The sequence below is a fragment of the Strix aluco genome, chromosome 8 (genome assembly GCF_031877795.1).
Source record: "Strix aluco isolate bStrAlu1 chromosome 8, bStrAlu1.hap1, whole genome shotgun sequence".
Lineage (NCBI taxonomy): Eukaryota > Metazoa > Chordata > Aves > Strigiformes > Strigidae > Strix > Strix aluco.
Genome location: NC_133938.1, coordinates 7,204,483 through 7,231,606, shown reverse-complemented (window position 1 = coordinate 7,231,606; position 27,124 = coordinate 7,204,483). Strand labels below are relative to the sequence as shown.

General features: G+C 39.0%; 2 protein-coding genes across 8 annotated transcripts in view; one reads left to right on the top strand and one right to left on the bottom strand.

Moving 5' to 3' along the window:
* Positions 1-13,956, bottom strand: part of TUT4 (terminal uridylyl transferase 4) — a 51,394-nt gene extending 37,438 nt beyond the window's left edge. For 4 of the 7 annotated variants that reach the window (XM_074832023.1, XM_074832028.1, XM_074832027.1 and 1 more), the window contains exons 1-3: positions 12,644-12,771; positions 3,480-4,155; positions 1,590-1,753 (exon numbers count right to left, since the gene is read on the bottom strand). In XM_074832023.1, coding sequence (XP_074688124.1) covers positions 1,590-1,753; positions 3,480-4,041 — 726 coding nt within the window. In that variant the 5' untranslated portion in view covers positions 4,042-4,155; positions 12,644-12,771. Of the gene's footprint in view, positions 1-1,589; positions 1,754-3,479; positions 4,156-11,065; positions 11,289-12,643; positions 12,772-13,852 lie in introns of those variants that run through there. The other 3 variants (XM_074832024.1, XM_074832026.1, XM_074832025.1) reach the window with 3 other exon arrangements.
* A 2,304-nt stretch (positions 13,957-16,260) lies between these two features.
* Positions 16,261-26,808, top strand: GPX7 (glutathione peroxidase 7). The gene is made up of 3 exons (XM_074833189.1): positions 16,261-16,467; positions 23,570-23,831; positions 25,749-26,808. Exons 1-3 carry the CDS (start codon positions 16,261-16,263, stop codon positions 25,910-25,912), a joined length of 633 nt encoding a protein of 210 aa, XP_074689290.1. The 3' UTR covers positions 25,913-26,808.
* The last annotated feature ends 316 nt before the right edge of the window (positions 26,809-27,124 follow it).

Genomic DNA, 27,124 nt, shown 5'->3' with positions numbered 1-27,124 from the left:
GTTCCAGATCACTAGGAAAGAGAAACCTGAGAATATCTTTAAAAGGCTGAAGAGGATGAGACAAGGAATTAGAGAGTAGTCAGAATTATCACCCAGAAAAATACTGTAATAAATTGTTATTAATAAACAAATAAAACCAGGTCATAGGTGAGAAACTGATCTGCTATAAACAAATTTCACTAAACCAATTTTAGGGCTGCTTTTTTAAGGATAAAATCATAGGGCTTGAAGAAGCAGCAGCAGATGTTGTATCTTGAATTTTACAAAGTTTTTGTCACTTGTCATAGTATCAGCCTCAAAAGGAGACCATAAATACTATCTAAATAAAGAACAGTAAGGTGGGAGCAAAACTTCTCGGAAAACTGTCCTCAGAGCACACATACCTAGACTAGTTCACAACCAGTCTAAAAGTGTGTGCCAAGTACTTTTCAATTGGGGTCCTTCTGGGGTCAGAAACATTCCTATTTTTGTTGAAGACTTAGGAAATGCAACAGAGGGTTGACTACAAATGTGAAAGACAACAAGTTGGGAGAGGTTACAGAAGACGTAAGAGGACAAAAAATCAGCAATCACAATAAATTAGAGAAACGGAACAAATAAGCTGCAATTAAAGAATATCAAAGCAAAGTATCATCCCTCCATAGGTATTATCAACTGCAAAAAATACAGGGTTAGGTACATCTGATTGGGCTTTTCTTAGGAAAACGATATGGGAATTACTCCTGGTCAAGCTACAAGCCAACATCCTATTGCTCCTAAAAAAGCTAAACAGAAATGCTGTATTTCAGACAGATGAATAAAAAGTTTTCCTCTTTATATGTAAGACCTTAGCTGAAATTGTATGTCCAATTTTGGATACCAGATACATGGTGGATGCCTACAGAAAAGCAACAAGAATGAACCAGTAACTAAAAAAACCCCTACGACTGAAGAACAAAGAGCAGAGTCTAAAGAAGATAAGACTTCAGGAATGGTAATGATCTTCAAATGTGTAGAAAGTTGCTGAAAAGAAGTAGTAAACATGTTTATTTTCCTAGGACAACATATGAGGGATTAAAATGCTGCAAGAGACACTTATGTTAGACATTAAGAAAAACTTCTGGGTTACCTATACTGACTTTGAAATTTGTTTCACTGGAGATAATATTAAGAACAGTTTAGACGAACATTTTAAAGGAGTCATCTTCAATATAGGTGACTCAGACTGGTGGAAGGCTAATATACTGAAGATAGCACAAAGTTCCTTTTGATCCTGTATTCTGAAGTTTCCAGGTAACCAGACTTCCTAGAAAAATCTTAGGTTAATGGAACTGTAAACCTTTAGATCTGTAGAATTAAAGAATACTGTTCTACAAAGGCTAGATATGCCACATAAGGAACGCTAGGTTTTCAATCCGCATCATCTGCCATGATGAATGACTAGTCAACTACTAGGGATACTATCTTAGATCACTAAAGTGATTCATTATAAAGAAGAAAGAAACAGCGGCAACAGGCTCTAGTAGAAATAACACCCAACCAGAAATATGGTGATGATAATGAAAGAAGACATCCATTTTCTTTTTTATCTGATAAGTAACTCAACCTACTTTTTCAAGTCGGGAGATATAATCTCTTTCCAGACGTTCTTCAGCTTGTTTCAATCCTAGTTGCTGTTCAGCTGTCAGATTAGATTCATCAATAACAGTGGTGTTTTCTAAATAATCAGCTTCCAAGGCATGTTCTTTAGTCGATTCAGAATTCTTTATTTTACCTAGAGAAAGAGATAGCTGTTTTCTTCAGAGTAACTTAATGAGAGGAAAAGTGAAAGTTAGAGTACAGAGCAGTTAAGAGCATCCCACTAAGGAACTGGACACAAATTAGAGCCACATTCCAGTTTTTTGTCCAAAGGCTGGACAAAATCACCTTAGACGTTAGAATCTTTCCAGTATGTTAACCAGTATTTTGGAGAGACTTCAAAGACTAGCCTGCTACTAAGAGTGCTATTAAAGAGAGGGGGAAAAAATGGTAGATTCATTTTGTGTTTCAGTCATAATTTCACAGTCTCTATTAAGTTCTTCAAGGCAACAAAGGGGGGTTTTTGTTATGCAGAACTGATTATGCAAGATCCTGATGCTCTACTCCAACAGAAATAAGAAATATTAGGCTTAAAATTTTTTTACACAACACATTTTGTTAATGACAGAGTCACAGAACTGCCTTGAAGACATTCACCCAAATGATCTTACAGAGACAGTCATCAGGCATTTCAACCTCGTGATTTAGAAGGCTGCTAGAGTTACATCTGAACACACTGCGACACCTTGCCGCCCACGGCTAGCAACCACAGTGCTCTGGAACGCTGCTACTCACAAACACGCCGGTCAGTTCCGAAAGGCCAGTTCCTCCAGATGCCTATGAATTGTTCATAGTCCACTAATCTGTACAAACATCTACATCTTACATTATTCCAATAGTTTTTACATCAGCAAAAGTGAGGTTTATTTGGTTGGGGGTTTTTTTTAACTTTTTCTTTCCTTTCAAATAAGATCTGTGTCCCCAGACTAGCTAGGAATCAAAACTGAGCAAGTTTTCAAGTCCTGGTTTCTCAGTGACAGATGGTCCCTACAGTACATGATGGTGGTCTACAAAGAGCTGACTGATCACAGGATGCTGCCATTTCAACTTGTTTTTCCTGTTAAATTTTATTAAGATAGCTAAAAAAAAAAAAAAAAAAAGCACTTTAATATTTTCCTAGTATTTCCATACAAGCAACTGCTGTAGCTGTTGCAGTAGTGGGAAATACTTCAAACAGAAGGTCTGCACTGACATGCTGTCTTAAAATAGCATTTTTATCTAAAAAAAACACATTCTGAAAAAGCATGACAAATCCTGAACTAAGGAGTTAACCTGAAGTGAGACAATGCCTGATCCACATATTTAATTCTGAAATTGAAAAACATGTATAAGAACTGAATACTCATAAGGGTAACCACTGATGGATGCTACATATTCCAGAGCTCCCTAAATCAAAAAGCCACCTGCTAAAACATATTTTAAACATTTTCAGCAATAAAAAGAGCACAACAACCACAGAAAAAAAGGTATTTTCCCCCCACCTACAAAAAAAAACTTTTATGGTAGATTTTTTTCCCCCCAATCTTTCTGAAAAGCAGTAATAGCTGTCATTTCTGTAAGTGGCGATGATATTATGAAGGGTTCCCCTGCTCTCAAGACACTATATTCACAAACCCACACACACTATAAGTATCTTGCAAAGATGTTTAGGTCTTAGGCATGAGAAAAAAGGCCAGTTATTATCATAATCTCTTATTCTCTAAGTAATATGCTTGTATTAATAGTATGTTCTCTCTAAATGCAATCAGCAACTTACTATATGTGAAAAAAATATGCAAATAGAAACATTTCAAAGCCCATTTCAGATTGTTAACAATTTTACCAGAAGAAAATTGAATCAAGCAGTATTGAATAATACTCACTGAAGTCATCAGGCTTATGTTCCATTTTTCTTTGATCTGAAGCAGTCTTACCAGGGTCACCAGTCTGATCAACACTAGTCTTCAAAGTATGAATGCCCAGAGGATTTTCCAACAGCAGTTTCCCTTTCTGTGTAGCTGTTAAGCTTTCTGTACTGACCCCATTCCCTGAAACAGGGGAGCCTGGAAAGTTTTCTGCCACTGGTTGAGCTTTTGTCTGTTTCAGGTTTTCCACTGCTGATGATAAATTAGAAAATTTTTTTGCTTTTCCATGACTTCGATCCTGAACATTTGACCCCATATCTTTAGTTCCAGGAATACAACTATTTACTTTGCATGATTTATTTTCTCCTTGTTTTTCAGAACAAACATCATTTTGTTTATTTTTTTTGCTGCTATTCCCACTTGGAGAACTTCTCCCAACATCCTTCACAGATTTGTCATTTCTATTATGTTTATAATTTTGATTATTTGTAACTTTGACTGCTTTGCCCTCCTCACAGACAAGACGGACAGACTTCCTTGGGTCATGATTTCCATTCTTTGAGCTCTTGGCCTCTTCCATTATAGTGAAGACCTGCTTCTCCTGTCTCTTGAGACCACTTGAAGTGCAATTCTTCAGCAATTTGCAGTTGATTTTAAATCCACTGTGCAGGCAAGGATCGTAGCTGATTGTCTACTGAAGAAATAATGATAGACATTTTTAAACTAGAGGAAAAATATCAAAGCTCTGTGTAGACAACGCATTAAAATAAACCTCTCTAAAGAGAAGTGTAACTACAAATTATTTTAGGAAGCATGTTCCCCCCCCCCAGGCATAAGTGAATTTTCATAATACATTCCAAATTAAAGTAAAACTCATGAAAATTTTGATCATCTTGACTTCTATATAAAGAGGAGGGGATATGAAGAGACAGAAAATGGCAGAACATGGTAAAAAACACTCAGTGATAAACCTGCCAACAGCTTGCTTTTTTCTTTCCTTCCTATTTTTGGCTTTCTGAAAAAAACAAGAACCAAGATGTCTGCAACTACACTGGAAAAAAAAAAAAAGAAAAAATTTAACACATCTAAAAAATACCACTCAATAAACATACAGCTCAAATTAGCCACTACAGAAAACTAATTCAGTCTCCAGCAAGCAAGCTTCATTTTATTAAATGATGTTTTTAAAAAGTATTTAAAGATACAGATCAAGGTATTAATAATAAACTTGACCCTATCACCTGTATCCACAGATACTTAAGCAAATTTCTGACACATATGATTCTTATATAAAATAACTGCCATCAATTAAGTAAGATTTTGCTTAGCCAAAAACCCCACAAATAGTAAATATTTTGTTTAGCTGCAGATTATTTATCTAAACCTCAGTCCTTTAGGTGGTATGTCATCTGAGCTTTATGCTGGAGACAAGTCAAAGACTGTTTTTTCCAATGGATAGCTAAGCCTGAATAAGTGGGTCTGTTTGTAAGGAATCACTCTCACCAATATAGAAAAAGAAGAGGGAATATGCAACAAGAGGTTTGATTTTTTTTTTTAAATAACCTTGAGATTGCAATAAAAAATTATTAGAATAAAGTATTAGATATAGAAGAAAATAAATTTTATAAAACTATAGCAAGATATGGAGATCGGAGTTTCTCTCTTTCTGGTCCAGCTACATATTTGGTAAGTAAAAGCACAATCCATGGAAATGTCTGGGTTTTAGAGAACCCATCAAAATAAGTAGCTTATTTAGTGAAGAAAATGAATAATAGAAAAGTCAATTAATTACAGCTATTAGAAGTATCACACTGTACTTTTATACTTAAATAATAAGCAGAAGGAAGGATCAGATTAAAATGTCTGGCTAAAAAAACACTTTCTGAATATTACCAGTATAAAGGACAATGATTTTTTTTTCTAGGCTATATAAAATAGTTACTATCTCTCTCTTACTTTAAAGAGACACAAATCAGAAAATACTTCAGGACACAAAGCACATACTAAAAATTATTATCTTGAGCTATAGACATAATTGAAAATACATATCTTTCAAAAATGAAAATCAAACAAACAAAACCCATAAGAATTTTCATGAAGTTAACGTTAGCATCTCAGCCTGTGGTAAAATGTAAAACCTGAAAAAAGAAAAAAAATCATATTCCTAAATTCATTCCAATGGCTAAGTATTTTATCTCACAAATACATTTAGTTACTATTACAACTATTTTCTGATTACACCTGGCTCTTAATTCCAGACCGAAAGTCAAAGACCAAAAATCGAAAAGATTAAATAGCATTTGCCTTTGGATTGTAGTCGGTCTTTCCTATAGCAATTCTTATTAGCTCAGCAGCAGGAACAACTACCCACCTGTACTAGTGCTGCTCAAGCCTCAGTGTGGTAAGAAGAGCCCAGGGTCCCCTGAAGGTTGGCTAAATTATTCTAGTCTCTGACCACCAGTATAAAGCACTGCTCTATAGGCTGGGGAGATGTTATAGCCACGTACAGGATGTTGCTATCTTTAAACCGTACTCTACTGTGAATTTTATGTAACCAAAAGAGAAAGGAGAGTTGGATTTTTCAAATTCTAAACTATTCCTTATATTTTAGATGCTCAACCTGAAGAGGGGGAAAAACACCCCAAACCTCACACATATCAATTCCACTTTCATTTCTGGTTCATTTCTGATACCTACATGACCCTTCAACTCCAGACTGGAGCACATCGAGGTCACACTTCCACGTTCACTGCAGAGCAGCATAGGTCGGCACCAACTCCGACAGGAGCAGTAACACCCCTTCTCCAACCCCAGCTACTTACTCCCACTCCTCAGGCTGCTCCCTCCCCTGTGCAGTTCTGCAGTGACCAAAACCGGAAAACCAATCCAGCTTAACATAAAGCTGGCACAAGGGAGGAGGAGGAGGAGGAGCAGGAGCTGGTAATAACAAACAACTAGTAGGGTGGGGACAACTTCTCTTGGCACCACTTCCAGCTTAAAGCTACCATGCAACTCTGGCATTGGAGGAAAAGTGGGGCTTCATTTTGCTCTGCTTTTTGTGAGTGTCAAATTGTTAGATTCATATTTTGCAAGAAGGTTTAAAAAAAAAATCCACAAAAGTTCTACTGTAGGCTCAAATGATTTGATCTCATCCATTCAATAAAATACACATATATTCAAAGAGAATATATAAGCTTTAATCAAATGGATAAATGTGACGGGGGAAAAAACAACTAAGGAAACTGCTAGTAAAAACTAAACCCACCTAAATACTGAGTACTGTGATAACATTACATATTATGAGAGTGAGTGTAATCAAATGCAGGTAGTTACGGTTAAAAAGCACAGATATATTCTTTATTCCTGAGAAATATGAATAAAGATAGGTCATGAAATTTTGTAAGACAAGAATCTTTTGTTCAAAAATAAAAAAGGTTAAGAATCTGAAATGCAAGTGCAATAACAGTGGCGGTGTAATTTCGGATTTTTTTTGCTTTTTGCTTTTTTTTCTTTTGCTCTTTAATACTGAAATGATTTAGCAAACAAAAAAATAATCTAAACTGCTGTAACATACTCAATAGTAACCACATTACCATCTCACAAAGAACTGCAAAGTAAACCAACTAATGAATCTTAACATGAAAAAGAGATCACTACTAAACCCAAGACAGTCTCAAAAAGATCATTCCTCCTCTGTCAGACGTTGGCCATCTACATATGAGAGGAAAATGGGAGGAGGGAAAGGAGTGCCTCCGAAAACAATAACATAGTTGGAAACAAAACACTAGAGTGGAGTGAATCAGTGCTGAGGTGGCATCTTCCTAGAAACCTGGATGGCATGTCTTATTCACAAGCTCAGGCTCATACCAAATTGCCAGACCTTGAATCAAAGAAGAATTTTCTCCCAGGCAAGCTGGCAACAAAAACAGAGTTTTTCACCTGCGTCTGCAAAGTGGAGTATGATTAACCTGTTGAAATAATTTCAGCATATTTCATTTACTCAGTATCCCAGTGTTAGAGGGGACGCAGTTTCCCCTGCTTTCTAAACGTACAGTGCCAGTTGCTCCTCTGAAATCTAGCTCAACTCTTGGCTCTTGGTAGAAAAATAATCTGGCTGAAATACAGCAGCTTGAGGTCAAACAAGATACCATCTGACCTCAAACTCTAGCAAATTATTAAGCCTATATGTACCTACAATAATCAAATTAAAAATGTTTTAAATCAGCTTCAATTTCACTACTGTAGAATTCATTTTAGGCTCATGAAATGAAGGAACGAGATTGTTTCACTTTCATTTCTGCCAGTTTCTTTTGTTTCCTCTTTCTCTCAGACCAGTATTAGAAAATTCTGCATTTGAATTGCAAAAACTCAGGGTAATGCTTACTTCCAAACAGGAAAAAAACCTTCCACTTTCAAGAAGATACTTCTACCCACGTGTCCTTCCACTCCTTCCTCTCAAATTGTTCAAGCATATTTAACTCCTTCAAAAACATACATTTTGGGTCAGACTTTGCCATAATAGGGCCTCTTCAAAGATGAAGGCCAAGTGAAACTGTGAGTTCTTGCATTCTGAGCTGCTCTTCTGCAAAGCATTTCTTTTTTAATCATTTCATTAGCAGCAGAACTGACTATACCTGGTTTCCTATCCATTCATTTTGTGCTCCTCTGTCATGCTCTTGATCACAGCCCATTGGGCAAGTGGAGAAGGCATGCTGTAGCTGAAGGAACATACACACCACTCCCTAGGAGGAAACGTAACTTCCTCATGCTTTCCTCTCAGCAGAGACCCCTCCTCTACTGAGGCACGATTCTTCCAGAAAACATACAGAAACTCAACAATCTTTTGACATTACTTCAAAAATGTTCTAAAATTTGGTCCCAACTGGCTGAAATATCCAAAAGTAACGACAAGAGCGTAGGACTACAAGGAAAGAGAACAGTCTCAGAAACTTTGTTTCCTCCAGGAATATTAGGTTAAATATAATCAGCAAAAGTACTACAAACATAATTGTTATCACCCTCTAAAGCACTCCCTCCTTTGAGACAGAGACCTATATTTTATCTCAGACCTGCTTTTATCTGCCCCATTATGATTGTCCCTTAAGCTCAAATCTCCCCAGCCAGCCTTCCAACAGTAAGTGGGGTTATTAGCCTCAGTCCTCCCCCCCACCTGATTACCAATACAGCCCAGAGGAACTTCCTCAACAAAAATAAAAGGAAAGTCAGCAAACAAAGGTTACAGCCACAGACAGGAACAAAAGGAAAGGTTGGCTTCTGCACTCTGCTCAGATTGCAGCACAGGTAATGTCTACAGACAGTCCTAATGTGCTGGGGGGGTGTTTCTTTTCTGGATTGTTTACAGCCTTAGTAACATTTTTGTGTCTGAGAACTTCTACAGATCATTCAGGCTTCTCCCATGCTCTATGCCGATAGTTATCATGTATTTATGTTTGGTTTATGAAGACCTAAACATAATTTAGTACAAACTATTACCAATCCTTGATGTTTTTCCAAACTACTTAAAACTATCAGAGATTACTGGCCACTAAAGCTTCTCAGGCTTCACCAGCAATAAACCCATCGGTATTCTTAGTAACAAACATAAGTGCTATACAGTGTTTCAGATCTTCCTGTTTCTACAGGCTAGTAAGTATAATACTACCAAAATCTATCTAGAAGGAAGCCAACGCACTGCACACAAAATTTAACACACAAAACAGGGATAAAACAAAACCAGCAGTCTAGTCTTAACGAAGATACGTAACTCAGGAGGAAGCTCTAGTGTTGTATTTACGACGTTGAGGATTGAAAACTTCTAAGGAGTGATCGTTAGATAAACAAGTATATATAACTGTAACAGGATTATACCTGAATTACAGAAGTACTGCTGAGAAACTGAAGTAACAGGAAAGGCTTTGCTTGATGCAAAACTTAGTAACGTATGTAGGTGCAAATATCTTACGATTACATTCTTAAATGAGCAGAATATGCTGGATAGAAGATCTGTACAAGATGTGCTTGTTATAGGTTATTTTCTCTCTGCATTGACACCCGCTGTCTTTTCTACAACACAGTATGACTCACTGAGAAGGTAAGAAAGAGGCATGTCGCCAAACACCAAGAACTGCCACTTTCTGAACCTACTAGTGCTGATGACTCCCATTCCAAACTCGAACACCATCCTCTCTCAGTCACACCAGCTGTGTAGCTCAGTTACAATGGCTTCCCTTACCTCTGTATTTCATATAAAGATTCCTAATGCTTTAGTTTTGGTTCTGATCCTAGGTTTTACTGTCATAGTCCTTTAAACATTTCACAATCCATTGAAGCAAGCACTGAAGTCAGAAGAGGAGTACCACCTGCCTCAAATGTCGCTGCATGCTGTAACCAGATCAGGAAACTGATCCAAGGTAGCTCTAACTTTAAAAAAACCAAACACAACATTTGTACCATTACAGGTGAGGTGGCTGGAAAAACACAGTACAGCACTGCATAGGTTTAAAGCCTTTCAGAGGCTAAACTAGCTTCCAGAGAAGCCTGACTAATCATGAAACTGGCTTAAATGGCAGCTATACATTTAAACTCAATTTATCCATCTTATTCTTAAACCTCTGTTTATACTTGGCGCTTATGCTAAATAAAAATACAGCAGTACGTATTTGTGGCATAGAAGTTTAACTGAATCTTGTATTTAAGAAATAGCAATCCCTTCATCCAAACTCTAATCCTTTAGGAAGGGACAGCCTTTGAACTACTTCATACCAGTCACAAACTACTTCACAAATTACAACTAAAGCAAATGGATCTTCTACCAGTATCCTTAAGTCTGCTTTACCACAATCCAGCACTTTCACTACTGAAAGAAATATGTTGAAAACCACTACTTTAGAAAAGTTGTCAAGAATACATCCATACAGTTGGCACACAGACTGAGTCACAACAGTTTGTAACACAAAATTGATTTCAGACTCCCAAGTCAAGCTTTGCTGACACCAAAAACTAAAATCTGAAAGTTACTTCTCACTGGAAACAGTATTTCACACATCAACAGAAATAAAAAATAAAATCTAATAACATCTTTTTTTTCCAAGATTTGCTACAACATTAGAACCAAAACTATGAACCAAGGATATAGGTACATATACACATATGCATGCATCTCTTAAAAAAAAAAAAAAGGTAAAAATTAGATTCATATGCATTGTTACTAACTTTAGTTAGTTTTTAGTACTTCTAAGTTAAGAGAGTTACTAATTATAATTTATGTGCAATTAAACAATCTATCAAACAATATACGATATAGTCTTAACATGCCAAAAGCATTAGAAATGTTGCCTTCCCCCCGGGTTGCTTCTGTTCTGCAAATTAACCCACTAAGCAAATTGCAGAGTCCTTCTTTCTGAGTTCTCAATAGAAGTCAGTACCAGTATTACATCATTTCATTAAGACAAGGAGAAAAATAAAGTGAAAGAAAATAAAGTAGAAATGCTTTGTAAAATTTCAAAAGCAAGCATTATGACTAGCAAACAGGGTATACTCTGAGCTGGGCAGAATTTTGAACTGCTTTATGGTATCAATATGAATACACAATCCAAAACCATTACTCTGACAAACAGATCCACAGGACATTTAAGAGGAGCTCCCCAGGGATATCTTGCTTTCAAGTAGGACACAGGGAAATCCTGCTCCCCTTTCTTTCTCCCTGTAGCAGCAATTCCCTTCAGACGAAGAACGAGGTGAACGCACTGCACCGTGCAGGTGCCCCATGGCATCTGGCAGTTTCTTTTCTTCTGCTAGCTGAGGTATGAGAGAAGTCCCAGCTGTCTTCTGAACAAGAACAGAACACAGAAGGAACTTTCTGATCCCTCTGTACGTATCTTCTGGGAACACATTCCAATACATATGTTCTGGGAAACGGTAATTTCATCCTGAAATTAACTTTATGAAGGTATTTTCACTAAAGTAGAAAAGTGGTTTAAAAAGCTCACTGGAAAACTTGATGTTTGTAAAGGAGACCTCTCACTCCTATTATAGCATTCTCTGTCAGATACTGTAATTGTTATACTTCCATGTCTGGTTTACTTTTCTTGTCACGGAAATAATTCTGTCATAACTATCTGGGGTCAGACTATACAAAAAGCACCTACTGAAACTGTGAGCACAAGTCAAACAAAAACAAAAACACCACGCATCCTCTATTTTCAAGCAAATGCAATGACTATGGAATCCAGGGCACAGTGCTCAGGAAGCCAAGTGATGTGGAGGTGGCATGAATATAAAAGAAATTATTAGATCCATACTTAGATACAACTATCTTTTTAATGTACTAATCCCTACCTTAGCCTAAACCTGATTATATTGTTTCTCTCCATGTTACAAGCGTGTCTTCCTTTGATATACCCAGAAACAACCTTAAAAGCAAGAAGGCCTCAGGTAATATGACACATTCAGCCAACTGGCAAATTGCAACATATTGCAAAAGCAGAAAAGTCGTTCAGCTGTATTTGTATACAAGATAAGCCAACAAAAGAGCACAAACACATAGGCAAAGGGATGCCTGTGTGTCATTTCAGGCACATCACAACCCGCAGAAAGACCCTCTCGCTTTGGCAAGATGCGGTGGAGGGGAGCCCCGCTGGTGAAGACTGCCCGGGACAGGGGGGCATTTCCCCGGGGGCCTCAGCAACTGCCACGGTCTCCCTCCAAGGATTTAATTCCACTGGGCGGGAGAACAACAAACTGCACGCACCCAGCTCCCGCCTGGCAGACCCGGCGGGCGCGCAGCCGGGCACTGCCCTCAGGGCGGCCGCCCGCCTGGATGCGGCCGTGGGGCCAGCCCCGGTTCCCCGCTGACCTTGGGGCTGCCCCCCCCCGCCACCCCCCGAGCCGTGACCGGCGCCCCCAGCATGACCGAGCAGCCCCGGCGCCGCCACCCTGCCCGGACGCGGGGTCGAGAGGCAGCGACTGGCCGCCGAGGCGGGGCGCGGGCAGGAGGGCCGGGGCAGGGCGGAGCTGGGGCGCCGCGGGCTGAGGCGGGGGGCGCCGGCGCGGCCGAGGCCCCCCCCACCCCCGAGCCCGCCCCGCTCAGGGGGGAAGAGAGTAGAGCGCGCCCAGCCGCCCCCACCCCTCGGGGGAGGCCCACGAAGCTGGGCGGGGCCCCCCCGGCCCCTGGAGCCCGGTACCTGGCTGCGGCGCTAGGGGTGCCGGGGCTGTGCCCCCGCCATGCCCGGCTCCAGCTGCTGGAGGCCCTGACGCCAGCGGCTCAGTCCGGCCCGGCCGCCATGTCAGCCGCGCCGCGCGATGCATTGTGGGGCGAGGGCGGGAGGGAGAGCTTCGAGGGCGGGCGGCGCTGCCGGGCGGGCGCGGGGCGGACAGACGGACGGACGGGTGGAGGGTTATTCCCGGCTTGGGCCCGGCCGCCGGGGGAGCCCCCCCTGCGCCTCGGAACTCCCCTTCGGTGGGCAGCGCCCCCGCTTCTCATCTCCCCCGGCGTTCAGGGCCTCCGTCCTCCAGTGCCACAGCAGGAAACGGGGATGTGGGAATAAGCAGCTCAGTTTTTTTTCCTTAATCCCCCCCCACAGTCACCCTAATTTTTCCCATTTTTTCCCCCATTTTTCATACCAGGCTTCTCCCCATGCACGCTAGGCCCCAGGCCCTGTGGGGCAGGGTTAGGGCCCGCCGTGGGGTGAGCCCCACGCTGCAGCTCGGGCCTTCTTCCCCCCCCCCCCCCCCCCCCCCCCCCCCCGCTCGGTGGAGGAGGGCGGGTGTGATCCACACAAAGCAGCCTGGGGTAAGCAGGGACGCTGGGGAGAAATGGCTCCTGGCTCCCTGACCTTGGCTATGAGGCTGGCCTCGGCTGCAGCTGGGGCCGCCGGCTTGGCCAGCATGTCTGCTGGCAGTTTCGTGGTCCTGGGGGAGAAAAGCCGGCTCGCTTGGCTCTTGCCAGTGCTGGGGGGTGACCTAAAGAAACTGGCAAGTGCTTGTGTAAGGCAAATCTGTCTGTGATCCAGTATGGTACTACCGCTTCTTGGCAGTGAAATGTCATGTTGTTGGCACTTCCTAGCCCAGGCAAGGGAGGCCTTTCCAGAAAAACAAGGCACATAAAAGATTAATGTTGAACCACTGAAAGGGTTCAAAGGAAAGTATTAAAAATAATGTGAATAGTAGTGCTGGAAACACTACCTCAGTCTATGGAGGTAAACAAAAGTTGCAAAATCTATAGTACTGGATTCTATAAATACTGGCAAAATGTACTTCTGAATGTATTGTGAAGTCAGTGTGATCCTTAGAGCTAATCTGCTTTTTTGTAGTTCACTTGCAGTTCACATTTTACGAAATGGGGATTGGACAGCTCAGGGTATTGCTAATGGGATGCAGCGCAGCACTTTCACCTTTAGGAACACGGGCCAATCCAGTCCAGGTCAGCAGTGCCAGAAATCACGGTGCTGCAATGCTGTTTGGGGACAGCTGAGGTTAGCTGGGGTGGTGCTTTCAGTCCAGTCCTATTTGACAAAGATTTTTATTAGGTTTAGTAGACCAAAGAGTAAATTGCAAAAGTAACTAAATTATACTTGCTACTGGGTACAGTCCTCCTAGATCAACATTTAGACATGTTAGCAAGCAAACACACATCAGCTTGCAAACCTGACTGGCATTTTTCCTGCAAGTTGAAATTTATTAGAATAGATCAGATTTAATTCAAATAGTTGGATAGACTTGAATATGAAATGTTAGTGCAGTTTGGCTCTGAAAACTTGAATCATTATAAAGCCAACAGTCTCTCTCTCTGTGTATTCAGAAACAATTCTTCCCTCTTTGCTGATGTTAAAGAATGTTTTATTGCAGGGAGCAATATAGAAACATGGCAGTAAAAGAGGAAGCTGAGTTCTACTGCCAGCTGGCCATTATTTAAAGAATTCCCAATTATGTGCCAGTGATCAAAAACTTTCAGATTCTGGGCTCGATTTGTAGGAGAAAATATAATTCTGAAAGCCACTAAATTTTATCTAGAAATCAGAGACAATAATCATAAAGCTGTAGGAAGCAGATTTTATAAAGTCCCTTTCCAGAGCAAAACCTTGCTTGTCTCATGTTGCAGGATGATGCCTCATTTTTAGTCCCATACCCAAATTACTATATCATCATGCCTCAAAAAATGAAAAAGTATATTGTAGATTTCCGTTTCATTTTCTGGCCAAGAAAATGCTTGTGTTGAATTATATTCATTGTTGGAATGATTTTTTAAAAAATTATTTTTAGGATTTATTGGGTTTTAAAATTTATTTAGATGTATATACTATATTAAAGCCCTATTCTCTGTCTCCAGTAGTGTCTGAAGAAACTCTAAAGCTTCTTAGATAATTTATTTATAAAATGAGGAAATCATACTTGACTGTCCTCTAAAGGAAAGGTTCTTGTCAATACTACAGCCAGGAAAGTATACACAAAGAGAGCACTTATCTGTGAAGATGAAAACTTCAGATTAGTAGCACAGAGTATCTTCCTCATAGACAGCATGGTAGAAGATTTGCCATCTATATATTTTTGTGGCATATTGCATTACGTCTTGATGCTGGATGTCTACTTAAGCTGAAATACATAAAAACGTGAAAAATCTGAAATGTTTAAAAACTATAATTAAAATTTTCAACCAGTTATCCATGGCTTCTTCACTTACAGTAATGCCACTTATGCTCGAATTACCTAACCAAATTTAATCAAGATGTCAAAGATCTACCAAAACTCAGTTAAAGAAAAATAAAATCATGAAGTAAAATTACAAAATGTAATTCACTCTTCAGAAGATAGATTTCCAATATGCCTTGGATGTGCTACTTAATTGTTTTCTGTAAATCACTACATTTTGCTTTTCTTTGCCAAGAATTATCAGAATCATAGGCATGGAGGACCAGTTTCTCAGTCCAAGAAGAAATCATTGACCATCAAATGCTTTCTACTGTTGTTACTTTATATATAAAAATCCTTTTCTTCCAGCAGACATAGTAGCAAACTGTATAAATGACTATTTTTTCTTGCAGACAACCCAAGAATGGCATCAATGCACTGAAGCAGTGGTTTGGCTCTGTGTATCTGAAAGATTTGGTACCAGATTCAGTTCCTGATGCTTAATGCCTCTTTCTTGCTTAAAAACCCTTTGGTAATGTGGTTTTTCCCAGATCACACTGAAGACCAGTGGTCTGGTCAGTCACTTCTCACCAACCAGGTACATGCAGACACAAATTTCCTTAAGGCCTGGCTGATGGTGCTCCATTTCACACGATCCTGTGCACAGCATGTTTGTAATTCTGTTTTTGCAGACTGTATGCGGTGACTCTTGTTCAGAGCACTTGCATCAGTAACCATTAGCAACCAAGCCACTGGTATCCTTTGACATTACGCTGTAGTTACTAAGTGCTATAGTTAGTGTACTAAAAAAGGCACTTGCAAATCCATCAAAAATCACAATAACTCTATCCCTTATTTTCCTAGGATGTAGTTAAAGCAATCTTCAAATCTGACTGGTATCCCATGGACACATACAGCATTACTGTTCTGGAGCCAACTAGCACTTTCATTCGTCTTGTATCCATAAGTGGCCTTACTTAATAGACCACTACCACCATGAAACCCTCCATTTTAGAGTATTTGAATCCTCCTGAAATACATCTCTCCGAGGTCTGCTCTGGACACAGCTCTGCAGAAGCCAGACTGTTGCAAAAGCCCGGTTTGCAGCAGTCCCTTTCTTTGCGGCAGCGCTTTCCTATCGTGGGCAAGTGTCTCTGCAGCGCGGCCGTGCAGCATGCTAGATCCTGAGGGCAGTGTGGAGCACAAGCCTTCCTCTTCCTTCCCCAAAGTTCTCCTCATCCCTCTAGCCATGCTCCTTGCAATTGCAGCACTCCTGCTCTTAGCATTCTCCGCTACGCAGCAGAAAGAGCCTGATTTTTACACTTTCAAAGTTGTAAACATCAGGGGCAAACTAGTCTCTCTGGAGAAATACAGGGGCTCGGTAAGTCTGCACGGAGATGGGCAGCTCTCGCCCAGGCTCCCTAACCAGCCAGTCCTTGCATGTCTGCAGAAACCAAGTGGGGGTGGAGAGATTGTACATTAACTTGGTACACGCATGCAGATAGATTTGGCTTTACGACTCGTCTTTAACTGATCTGGAGTGTTGCCTGCATGCTTCCTTTGATACCGCTCCGTAGGTCTTTGCACTACTTAAATAAAACGTTTGCAGTCTAACCTCGGTGTCTGTCCGCGTCTTTTCCTTGTGCAGGCTGCTGCCTGTAGACGTGGCAGGCAGGGAATGCCTGCCTGCCTGCCTGTCTGCCTGCCTTTCGTTCAGCAGGATGGATTGCACTGGGTTGACCCTATTAAATTTGAAGCTCAGGAAGTTTGTAGCCTTGTGTAACTTACTTTTAGAGCTCATTTCTGCCTTTTAACTGCATGCTTTTTAGTAAATTATTTTTGCCTAAGTCCCATCCCTTCTTAATGTTCTGCATTAAGAAAAAAGATGAGATTTAGTCAGTGGCTAATGGAGTTAATAGATTTCACCATAATTAGTAAAAAAGTGAGATATGTCAAAGTAATTATTTTAATATCAGTATATGGAAATTGTAGCAACATCGTGCTACTCCCTGTGTCACTTTTTAGTGTGACAGAGCAATACGAAAATGGGCATGTAGACACATGTATACTTTTATGATGCCTTTTAAATTTACATATTACGTTAAGGAGTTCTAGGAACAGCTTTCCTTCCCATTTTAGGAACAATTTCCTTGAATGTAACCTGATTTTTTTTTTTTTGTTAGTGGTTTGACCATCTAGGAAAGATGGTCAGTAGCTGTGGAAGAGTGGAAGTTAGCACACAGAGTGCGTAATACTATAAACTCTCATAGCCACATGCACAAATTACAGAAGCTTAAATCAACATAAAGCCCACAGCTGACACCCTTAGTGCTCAAGTGACACATCATGTGTGGTAGTGCCAGGCAGACCAGTAGCTTAGCGGCTGCCCAGAAAGGCAGGCACCACTTCTTGCGTTCACCCTTAGTCTCCAGCTTTGTCTTTCCACCTTCCTTTTCCGCCTTCTTGGGTCTCTGAGCTCGCTAATCCACAGCAGCAGGTCACTAAAACATCGTCAGGAAGACAGAGAAGGTATATGGGAGAAGATGTCCGTTTTCCTGAGCTCAGTAGAAAGGGATACTGGTGGATTTGGACCAAATGAGAGGTCTGAATCTTACCTGGTCAAAGTCCTCCTCCTTCTCCGTTCACAATTCAGATAGAGCAGAACTGGTCCAATGCGCTCTCAAATACCTATATTGGAAAAACCATGGAACCTATTTAATATTAAGCAATATTTGCTTTTTTTTAGGAGTTCCTTCCAAAAGCTCTGTCAATAAATGCTGTTACTGGGGCATGTTTTGTCTGCAGGTCATCTGCAAATTTGTCTGAATAAGCAAATACCACTTGTAGCTTCTCTACCTCAGGGCCAGAATCCACATGGAAAGGAGTAAAGGGGGAACTCAGACGAATTCTTTACAGCCACCCTGCAGAGCCTGCTCTGGTATCTCATGAACACAGCAGCACAGGGGAGCATGTCTGTTTCTCCAGCAGTGCTCTGATAGCAGGCCATCCTCCATGCGTGACTGGTTTCATGAGGGGAGAGCTCTAGAGCCGTGCCTTGGAAAAGATAATGCCATCAGTGAATGGTACTCCCTCATCTCTGCTAGGCCATCCAGAATAGTTTATTCCAACAAAGTGATGACCAGCTTATCAGAGACCCCTATTAATGATCAACCTAGCTGTTGTTTAATAATGCACGGGCACAATTTTAAAGAAAATTCTAGCAATAAAACACATCCCTTTCTGTCATTATGTTGTCAGAACTCAATATCAAGGTAGAGAAAGGTTAATAAAACCTCATTTATTTCTTAAAATAAACCTACTTAAATCTGCAGTTAGATAAGTAATCTTAAGATGTAGGTTTATCATAATATTTTAAAGCTATTAAAAGAAAGCAAATAGTATGTAAGTACTACGTATGTGCTGCTGGTGTTTTAGAGAAAGTGAGTCACTAGTTAGCCCCTGGAACAAGTCTGCTAATTGCTAAACCAGCTCTTAACAGCCTTAAGCTTTCTGGGAGATGTGGAGAAGACATTTTCTTCAATTCAGTCACTCAAGTAATTTAATTAAATAACTACTTAATTGGTACTTAAGAAACTAACTGGGAATTGAAAAAATCCAGAAGGTTCTAGAGTATTAATAAAAAAAAAAATTCTGATTATACTAAAAACACAAGAGCCATGCTAAGTATAAACAATCAGTGCAATTCATGACTTGCAGAATCTTTCTTCAATAACTCATTATTAATATAAATTATTCTGTATTCAGATCATTGAAACAATTTTTCTTAGTAGGAAAAAAATAAGACTGATTGATACTAATTCAATTTCCCTTCAAGTGCATCTTGATACAAGTCACAAGTACCCTCCATTATACAGTAAATAAGAAATGTACTAACAATTCTGAGATAACAAAAATGAAAGAAAACAGGGAACGGACTTCTTTTTTTCTGGAATAAATGTGCACAGATACAACTCATCCTTCACTTTAACAAAAATACCAGAAATATGTGAGGGAGTACTCCCTTTTTATGGAGGCATAAGAAATCATATTGCCAGAATGCTAAAAATTTGGCATACATGCTACAAAATCAGGTATCATATTACATCTACCTGAAAGCAAAGAAAGGGAGAAATATTCCAACTGAAAAAAGGGTACCACAAGTGAAACAGATCAAAAAGCTGTCTGTTTTACTGTATTGCACAAGGCGGCCATCCTCTGATGATTTTTCCAGGCTACCATACTGATGTTGGCCCATCTACATTAAAAATGAAGGGCAGTGATGCATGGTTGGAAAAGAATCAACAGGATCCAAATAAGATTAGTTTTCTATCTAATCTATCTACCTACTTAATTCAAGAAATTTTATATTTTATTTTATGATCTCTATCAGGTATGGTGTAAAAGGCAGTATTCTTACCAAAAATAGTATCTATTTGGGAGTCAGAACTCCCAGGTATCAATTGTTCCATGCTGTGTTTATACCTATCTACATATAATAGGAGCTGCCTACCTACCTACCACACAGCTAAGTACAGTGTGCTGAGGTGTAATTAAGCAGTCTTTGGAAATCTCAAACCAAAGGTACTATAATAATGTAAAAGCATTAGGCACTATAACAACGTAAAGTATTATTTTACTATTGAAAGTTATGCTAGGCACTTTGCATCACAGCTCTCTGCAATCTGAGATTGTAATATTACTGAATGCGTATAAATACAGAGTATAGCTGCTTAGTTACTCTACAAAGTATTGCTATTTTTTCGCATGAAGGTAACACCTCTGTGAGTCGATGTAATCTGACACTTGTGGCTGGTTCTTCCATCAGTCAGATGGAGTCAGTTAAGAATCTCTAGGTCTAAAAACCTAAGTATCTACTGTCTCTGCTAAAAGACCCACAAAGGGTTACTTGAAGCTGATAGCAGATTAATAAATCTCTCCAGGGATGTTTTCCTCAAGGAGGTACACTGGTGTAAACATTAAGTAAACCCAGAACTATTTTTGCAATGTTAAATAAATACTAGAATGCATGGGTTTTCTAAGCAAAGGGAAGGGAAGGATAGTATTAAGAGGTTAGACAACAGTTAATACAGAATTCAGCTTAAATTAAACAATTTTTGCAAGGTCCAGGATGAATTGTTTGCACTGCACACTAGGTGGTGTACTTGACTTGCACTCTCAGAGCCTAAAGTCAGTTAAGAGGCATATTGAACTTAATTTAAATCACTAATAGTTGTAAGAAGTCAAAGTAAAGCCTCTTCATGAGAACAAAAAGAATGACTTATTTATTAAAAATAAAATACAAACCAAAAAAATGTCACCAGATTTAATCACTTCTGGTACCAGACACTTGAAAAATAACTTGGTAAAGACTTTTAAATAATCATTTTAAACATTCCTGATGAAATTCTAATAAATCCTGAAAGTTTTGTATTATACGCATTAGTTATACTTTTCGGAGGTTTGCACTATTAAATTATGGAGTTCAGTAATAGAATGAATTTTTCTAAGGAAAAAAGAGAAGCAGAATGTGTCTGCCATTCTAAGAAATGCTGTGTGTAGTTTCCTCTTATTTTGTGGGAGAACGTTTGGAAGATTGTACCATTTGCAGTGTGAGCTTTCACGCCTTGCACCACCATGCCCAGTAATCACTGGTTTTAAACAGCTGTAAATTAAAATTGTTTGGTTTTGAGTGAATTCTTTCAAGCCCTTCTAACTTCGAAATCAAGTGAAAGTTATAAAAGCTTGATTGCTTTCATTGGCAAGTCATCTTTCATATCTGCTATAATGTGAACATAATACCTACACAACCTTATTTCCCCCAAGCCTCCAACAATAAATTCTTACATTACCGTTGTATTTGGGATAAAGTACTAATAGCTATGAATACAGTAAGCTCTATGACTACTTCTGCATCATGAGAATGCTGAGTCTTAAACTGTACTTTAAAAAGCCTCTCGAATTTCATATGAAAGAACTACATGTGACCTCAACTCCTAGTGTTACAATTTATCTTTACTTCAGTCATCCTAAACCACAGTTGTCACTGTGCTTGGTATATACAGATTATTTTAAAAGAACAGAACTGCCAATAGTTATTTTTAACATTCAATATATAAATTCTATTTGAAATGCTGACAGTCTGCAACAAGAATGCATCATAAAATTATTACCTCTTCTCTGAAAAAAAAAAAAAGAAACCTAATTATAAACCATATCTTTGGATGTTTTAGGAGACTGAATTTAAAAATTCAGGTAGAGCTTGTAAATGTAGTCTGAGTGAATGTGATGCTTTGGAAGTTAGCTAGATGGCTCCAGATCATATTTCATATGCAAGTGTACAGATTACTTAGATTGTATTCTGTTGACACACTACACCACAACGAAGATGACATCAACTCCTGCTTTATAAGATTACCTGTCTTCCAGGGAAAACAGTGCCGCTCCAAAACCACTTTAAATATAGCCATATACCTATAGAAGGTACAAAATACACAGAGTAAGTGTTAATGTTTAATGGAAGGAATGATAAACACCAACATCCCCTTAGCTTTTTCCTTACTCATTCCTACCCTCCTAGGGATTTCATCCTATTATCCCATACCTTACCCAGATTGTGGGTTTTTATTGCCAGTTTGTTTTCTGACCTTAAAACACTATACACACGTAGTAATTTATTTTTCATATATTATAATTTATTTGATGCACTCTATTCATATTTCCTATATACTTTTGTATTTTGTATAAAAACATTCAGATAGGAATATGGAACAATAGTAACATTAGAATCCAAAGTTTAAATTGAGCAAAGCCAGGGGTCACAGACACACGAGCATGAGACCTGGAGTCAGGATATTTTTCTTCCTTTTCTTGCACTGCAGCTACTTGCTGTGTAATTTGATCTGATCAATTAATGTGTCCAAGCTTCAGGCTTTCCTCTTGCAGCACTGGGCTCTACAACGCTGCTGTCTCACACTGACAGTAATGAAACCAGCGTGCCAGCTTCTATGAAACTTCCAAACCCTTGTAGAAAGATCCAATGTGAATAGCTACTGTTGTTGTACTAGCACTGAGGAATGTGCTGGCTACTTTGATTGAATTGAAAGGTTTTTTGCAATTTGAGAATGAAGGACCAGCTTCTGGTCTGATGTATAATCTGTGGAAACCCACTGGATTCAGTGTAGACGAGGTAGAATTTCAGTTCCCAAATCATAACGCTTTTTCTTCACTATGCCTGATTTTTAATCTAGGTTGGTAGAAACATTTTTAGTATTATAATATTTATATTACCTTATGACTTCTACAAATTGGTCTGGAAAAAGGAATAGAATGTAATTATGTGTAAAAAACAGCACTATGAAGTGCGCAATACTATTTTTATTAATCATGTTCTATCTAAAGGATCTATGATACTCAGCTTTATTCCACTCTCAAGAAAACATTAGAATGGACTCAATTTATGTAGAATGCATGGCAACTCACAAAATTCATAAGAATAATAAAAACTGTAAGTCTAAAAGTAAATTCTAGAAGTTATTTAAGGATAAAATATCTCAAAAACCCAATGGAAAGCTCTTCATGGCTTTGAGAAACTGTGTAATATGTGTCAGCTCAGGGTTAGGTCACTTAATTTCCCCAACAAATTCTTGGTAGAATCTGTTCCACCATGTATTCTCCTTACACATGCCTTTATTTTCCTGTGGTGTTCATCTATATTTGGCATCTTCCTCTCTGCTGGATCTGCACAGGCAGATACATGCCTGGTGGCAATGTCTGAATGACACAATGCACACAACGTCAAAGATAATCAGCTACAGGAATAACTCTTTAAAGGATAGTGGGCACAGTCTTCACTTCTAGGAATCTCTAATTGAGACAGTAAACATTTATGCAAAATCTGTTGTCATTTTGTCCCAACTAAGTAGACTTACTCTAGACATGGTGGGAAATTTTACAGTCCATACTGCATAGACCCACCCAAACCCCTGTAATTGCTTCTGTTAACTTCCATATCAAGACATCTGCACCAGCAATGATAAATGGATCAGGCAGTTCTGTATGAGTGCTAGATTCTGTACAAGAAAAGATGCCGCAGAACAGATGCTTCACTACAGATAAATGAACTACCAAAAATACCTTAACTTGCAATCTTCTTTCAAGCAACTTGGTATACCTTAGCTGGATGGTCATTTCTTAAATATGCTTAGTAACTATCCAAAAGGCAGAATGGAGAAACATGGATTCCCTGTAAACTGAGAATTAAGATTGCTTAGCAGTTTATTGATTATCTTCATGGTTGCCATATGGGAATACATAAAAGAAATATTAAATCTTCTGGTTGTGAACAGAACTTGATGTAGTTTCAACATAAGTGTTCAGTCACAGTTCTCTAGACATTCTCATTTTTTGAAAATAATCTGCATCCCAGCCTACTTGTTGGAAAACCGACATGTGCAGCACATTTTTTAATCTCTCTTATTCTTCAGGTGTCGCTTGTTGTCAACGTTGCGAGTGAGTGTGGGTATACAGATAGCCACTACAAGGCCTTACAACAGTTACAGAGAGACCTCGGACCATATCATTTCAATGTGCTGGCATTCCCATGCAATCAATTTGGGCAGCAAGAACCAGACACTAACAAAGAAATCGAGAGTTTTGCACGAAAGACTTACGGTGCCTCCTTTCCTATGTTCAGCAAAATTGCAGTCAGCGGAGCCGGTGCAATTCCTGCCTTCAAGTACTTAATTGGTGAGTAATCTGGAACATTGGAGGGTTGTTTCCCCAATGTAGAATTCCTCTGACACAAAATACCATCTGACAGAAAAAACGGTATCTGTGACTGTGTTCACAGAATCATAGCACATAATTGTCAGGCTCAAAGAGGTCAGAAGTCATGTAGCTCATCCTCCTTCACAAGGCAGAATTTCTCTGTCACCTCTGACACCTTTGTCTAACCTTCTAAAAAGATCTTCAGGGATGAGGACACTACAATAACAAATACCCTGTAAAAGCTACTCTAATCAACCTCTAAGTGGAATATAGGTCTTGAAATATTTTCCTGTATGTGTACAACACCTGATCTTCCTTTTGCCACTTTGCAGTCTTGTAAGCGCTTCTCCTGTGACATAACTGCTGCAGGTTGGATTTATAAGATTCATCTCAAGAGCTGTAGGATACGTGGAGGCAAAGCGCCTACATAATTTACTTCAACAATCAAAAAGGTGAAACCAGGCACTAAGAGATGTCCTTGAATACTCCCTTCCTCATTCCTTGCCAAGCATCAGAATAGCCGTACTGTACAGTTCCTCCAGTTCTAATCTGCATTCCAGCTAGCACTGAGACCTGAAGAGGTTTTGCTGGTTCTTAGTAGACAGGTGCCAAAATACAGTACAAAGCAGGATAATCTTTATCAAGGCACTACTTTCTCTATCAAGGCACTACTTTCTCTATCAAGGCACTACTTTTCTTGCACTGAACAAATGCTCTAAATACAATTTAAATGCTAAACTAAAATGTTGGTCTTTATCCAATGGGAAGGAAATGTCTTCCTGCAATGATATATCATAAAGCCCAATATGACATGGTGTCACCCAAGCTGTGTTCTGCAAGGACCATATCGTTGCTTCTTCTCTCCAGCACCACACTGTTCTCCCACATACTACTGAATTTAAAGGAGTGTAGGTAGTATTATTTTTGACTACCCCAAGCACACCTCCTTTCAGGTGTCTGTAATGGATCTTTCTGCTAGCCAAACTTCCCTTTTATACTCTTCACATCCTTCCATTTCTGTTTTGCCCAGCGGGGTCGTTACTGCAGACATGTCACAAGAAACTTGCGAAGCTTCTGTCTCCCTGTTGGTCCACATGCAAAGGAAGGCTGCTGGAGGCAGTGTATTTATGCAGCATAATGACAAGATACTCAACAGTGTGGGTCTGGCTGTGTCTTGATACTTTGAAATATCTTCTGATTCCTTATGAGATTTTGCCCAATGTATAATCAATGCAAAAAGATGCTAATTTGTCTGTAGCATCTGTACTTGTGCTGTTAGTGGGATGAGGCTCCTGGACTGATTGAAAATCCTGGAAATTTTGTTAGTCATGTGACAGAATAGTAAAGGATAAAAATGCAACTCATGTAAAATGAGTATGTGGTCATGGAGGGAAAAAATGTAATAGATGAGGATTAGGAGGAAACCTTCTGGAACAATTTACTTTGTTATTTTTTCATGTAGCATTTCTTGAAATATTCTTCTGAAGCACATGATACTGGATGCTTTTGGAGGAAAAAATCTGGATAAGCGAGCAAATAATCAGTCCTGATACAGGTATATTGTTATGCCAAATTCCATTTTCCTATCAATGTTCAACTGTTTCAGATTTATCTATATAGCACAGAGACACACACACATTCACACACACAGTTTAACACCAATTATAGTGTCTGTCTGTCCAAGCTTGACTGTTCCCATTAGTCTCCAGGGGACTACTGTCTAGTTAAAGCTTCCAATCTGTCAGAAAATTTATCTTATCATTCAGTCTGAACTCCCCCTTAATTTTACATTCCTTCTTCCTCTGAGAGGGTAATCATCAAATTGACATGAACAAATGTCAGGAATTGGCTGACATGGTTTTCTTTTTTAAGTTTCCACTTTTTCTTTGCCCATAGATTCTACAGGAGAAGAACCAACTTGGAACTTCTGGAAATACCTGGTGGACCCCAATGGGAAAGTAGTAAAGGCCTGGGACTCTACTGTCTCTGTTGAAGAAATAAGACCTTATGTTACAGAACTTGTAAGGAAAATTATCCTGAAGAAGAAAGATGAATTATGACTTTCAAAAATCCCAGCATGCCAATTATATCTTTATTGAGAATTAGGGCTGGACTTTGTCTTTTCACATTCCAAAAGAGAGTATATGGGGAAGGGAAATTAGGTAATCTATATTTACCATCCTAAGAATGTAGAAAACAGCAAGTTAGCATGGTCAAAGTAATTTAAATTTTTTCTCCAACTGAATTCAGTTTGACCTTTCTGGGAAAGAAGAACTCGTCAACAATTGTTTCTTTCCCAATTCAAATTATTAATTGTTGATAACACTATAGGAAGTCAGTTCATGTACCTGTAGGAAGAAGGAAGGCTCAGAGTAACAAGAATTTCCTGACTGGGATCTCATTGATATCTACAATTCTGTTGTCATATTTTGATCTGAATGAAAAAATAAAGAGTAAAAAGTGAAAGAATAAAAAGTAAAAAGTAAAAGATTGACTTAAGGCATGTGCTAGGAAGAGGACCAAAACAGATACCTTCAAACCAGGCAGACTTACATAGATCTATGTCTTTCTAGTTACCAAGGCCAAACATATTTAATTTCATCTGTCTAGAAAGTCAGTTAAGAACGGCATGGGAAAAATATATCTATAAAACTTAAATGAAAGAAATATGAAGATAAAGTCTCTGTAAAAATTCCCCAAAAGCTATGAGAAGAATTTCTGCATTTTTCCCCCAGTAAGGATTATCAGGTGATATTTAAATATCCAGTTGAATATCTGTAGGACCAAAGCCTATATGAAATGTTTCTTCTGTTAGCATTTTGCCTTAGAATTACTCTTGCCTCACACAATTGATATTAAATTTGTTAATTTATAACACCATCCAATTTTGCTGTATGTACAGACAAACATTAGAGAATCAACATTTTTCTATGGAAATAAATTTTCAAATGTTTAATTGTTACATAACATTACATTGTTTAATATCACGTTAATGTTACAAATGTTTAATGGCACCTTTTTCAAATATAGCACTCAGGCATCTGCTCAGACTTCAGACTGCAGAACTTCTTAGCTCATACTAAAATAATAACACTAACAATTACAGCCTCATTGTTCTTTGACAGAAACCCTTTGAAAATCTTGTCAGCAAGAGTTCTTTTTATCTCAACAAAAACACAGTGTACAGGTCCCCTGCTCTTAACCCTGGATGCTTTAAGAAGAATCTCGTCTTGTCGAATTGCAGCATTATTGACAAGTGAAAGCTTTTTTGT

What these genes read in the sequence shown, in the direction of transcription:
- GPX7 (XM_074833189.1), top strand. Translation starts at nt 16,261, where the DNA reads ATGCTAGATCCTGAGGGCAGTGTGGAGCACAAGCCTTCCTCTTCCTTC. An exon ending in TGGAGAAATACAGGGGCTCG is followed by an intron (nt 16,468 to 23,569) that starts GTAAGTCTGCAC and finishes CTTATTCTTCAG; the next exon opens with GTGTCGCTTGTTGTCAACGT. An exon ending in TGCCTTCAAGTACTTAATTG is followed by an intron (nt 23,832 to 25,748) that starts GTGAGTAATCTG and finishes CTTTGCCCATAG; the next exon opens with ATTCTACAGGAGAAGAACCA.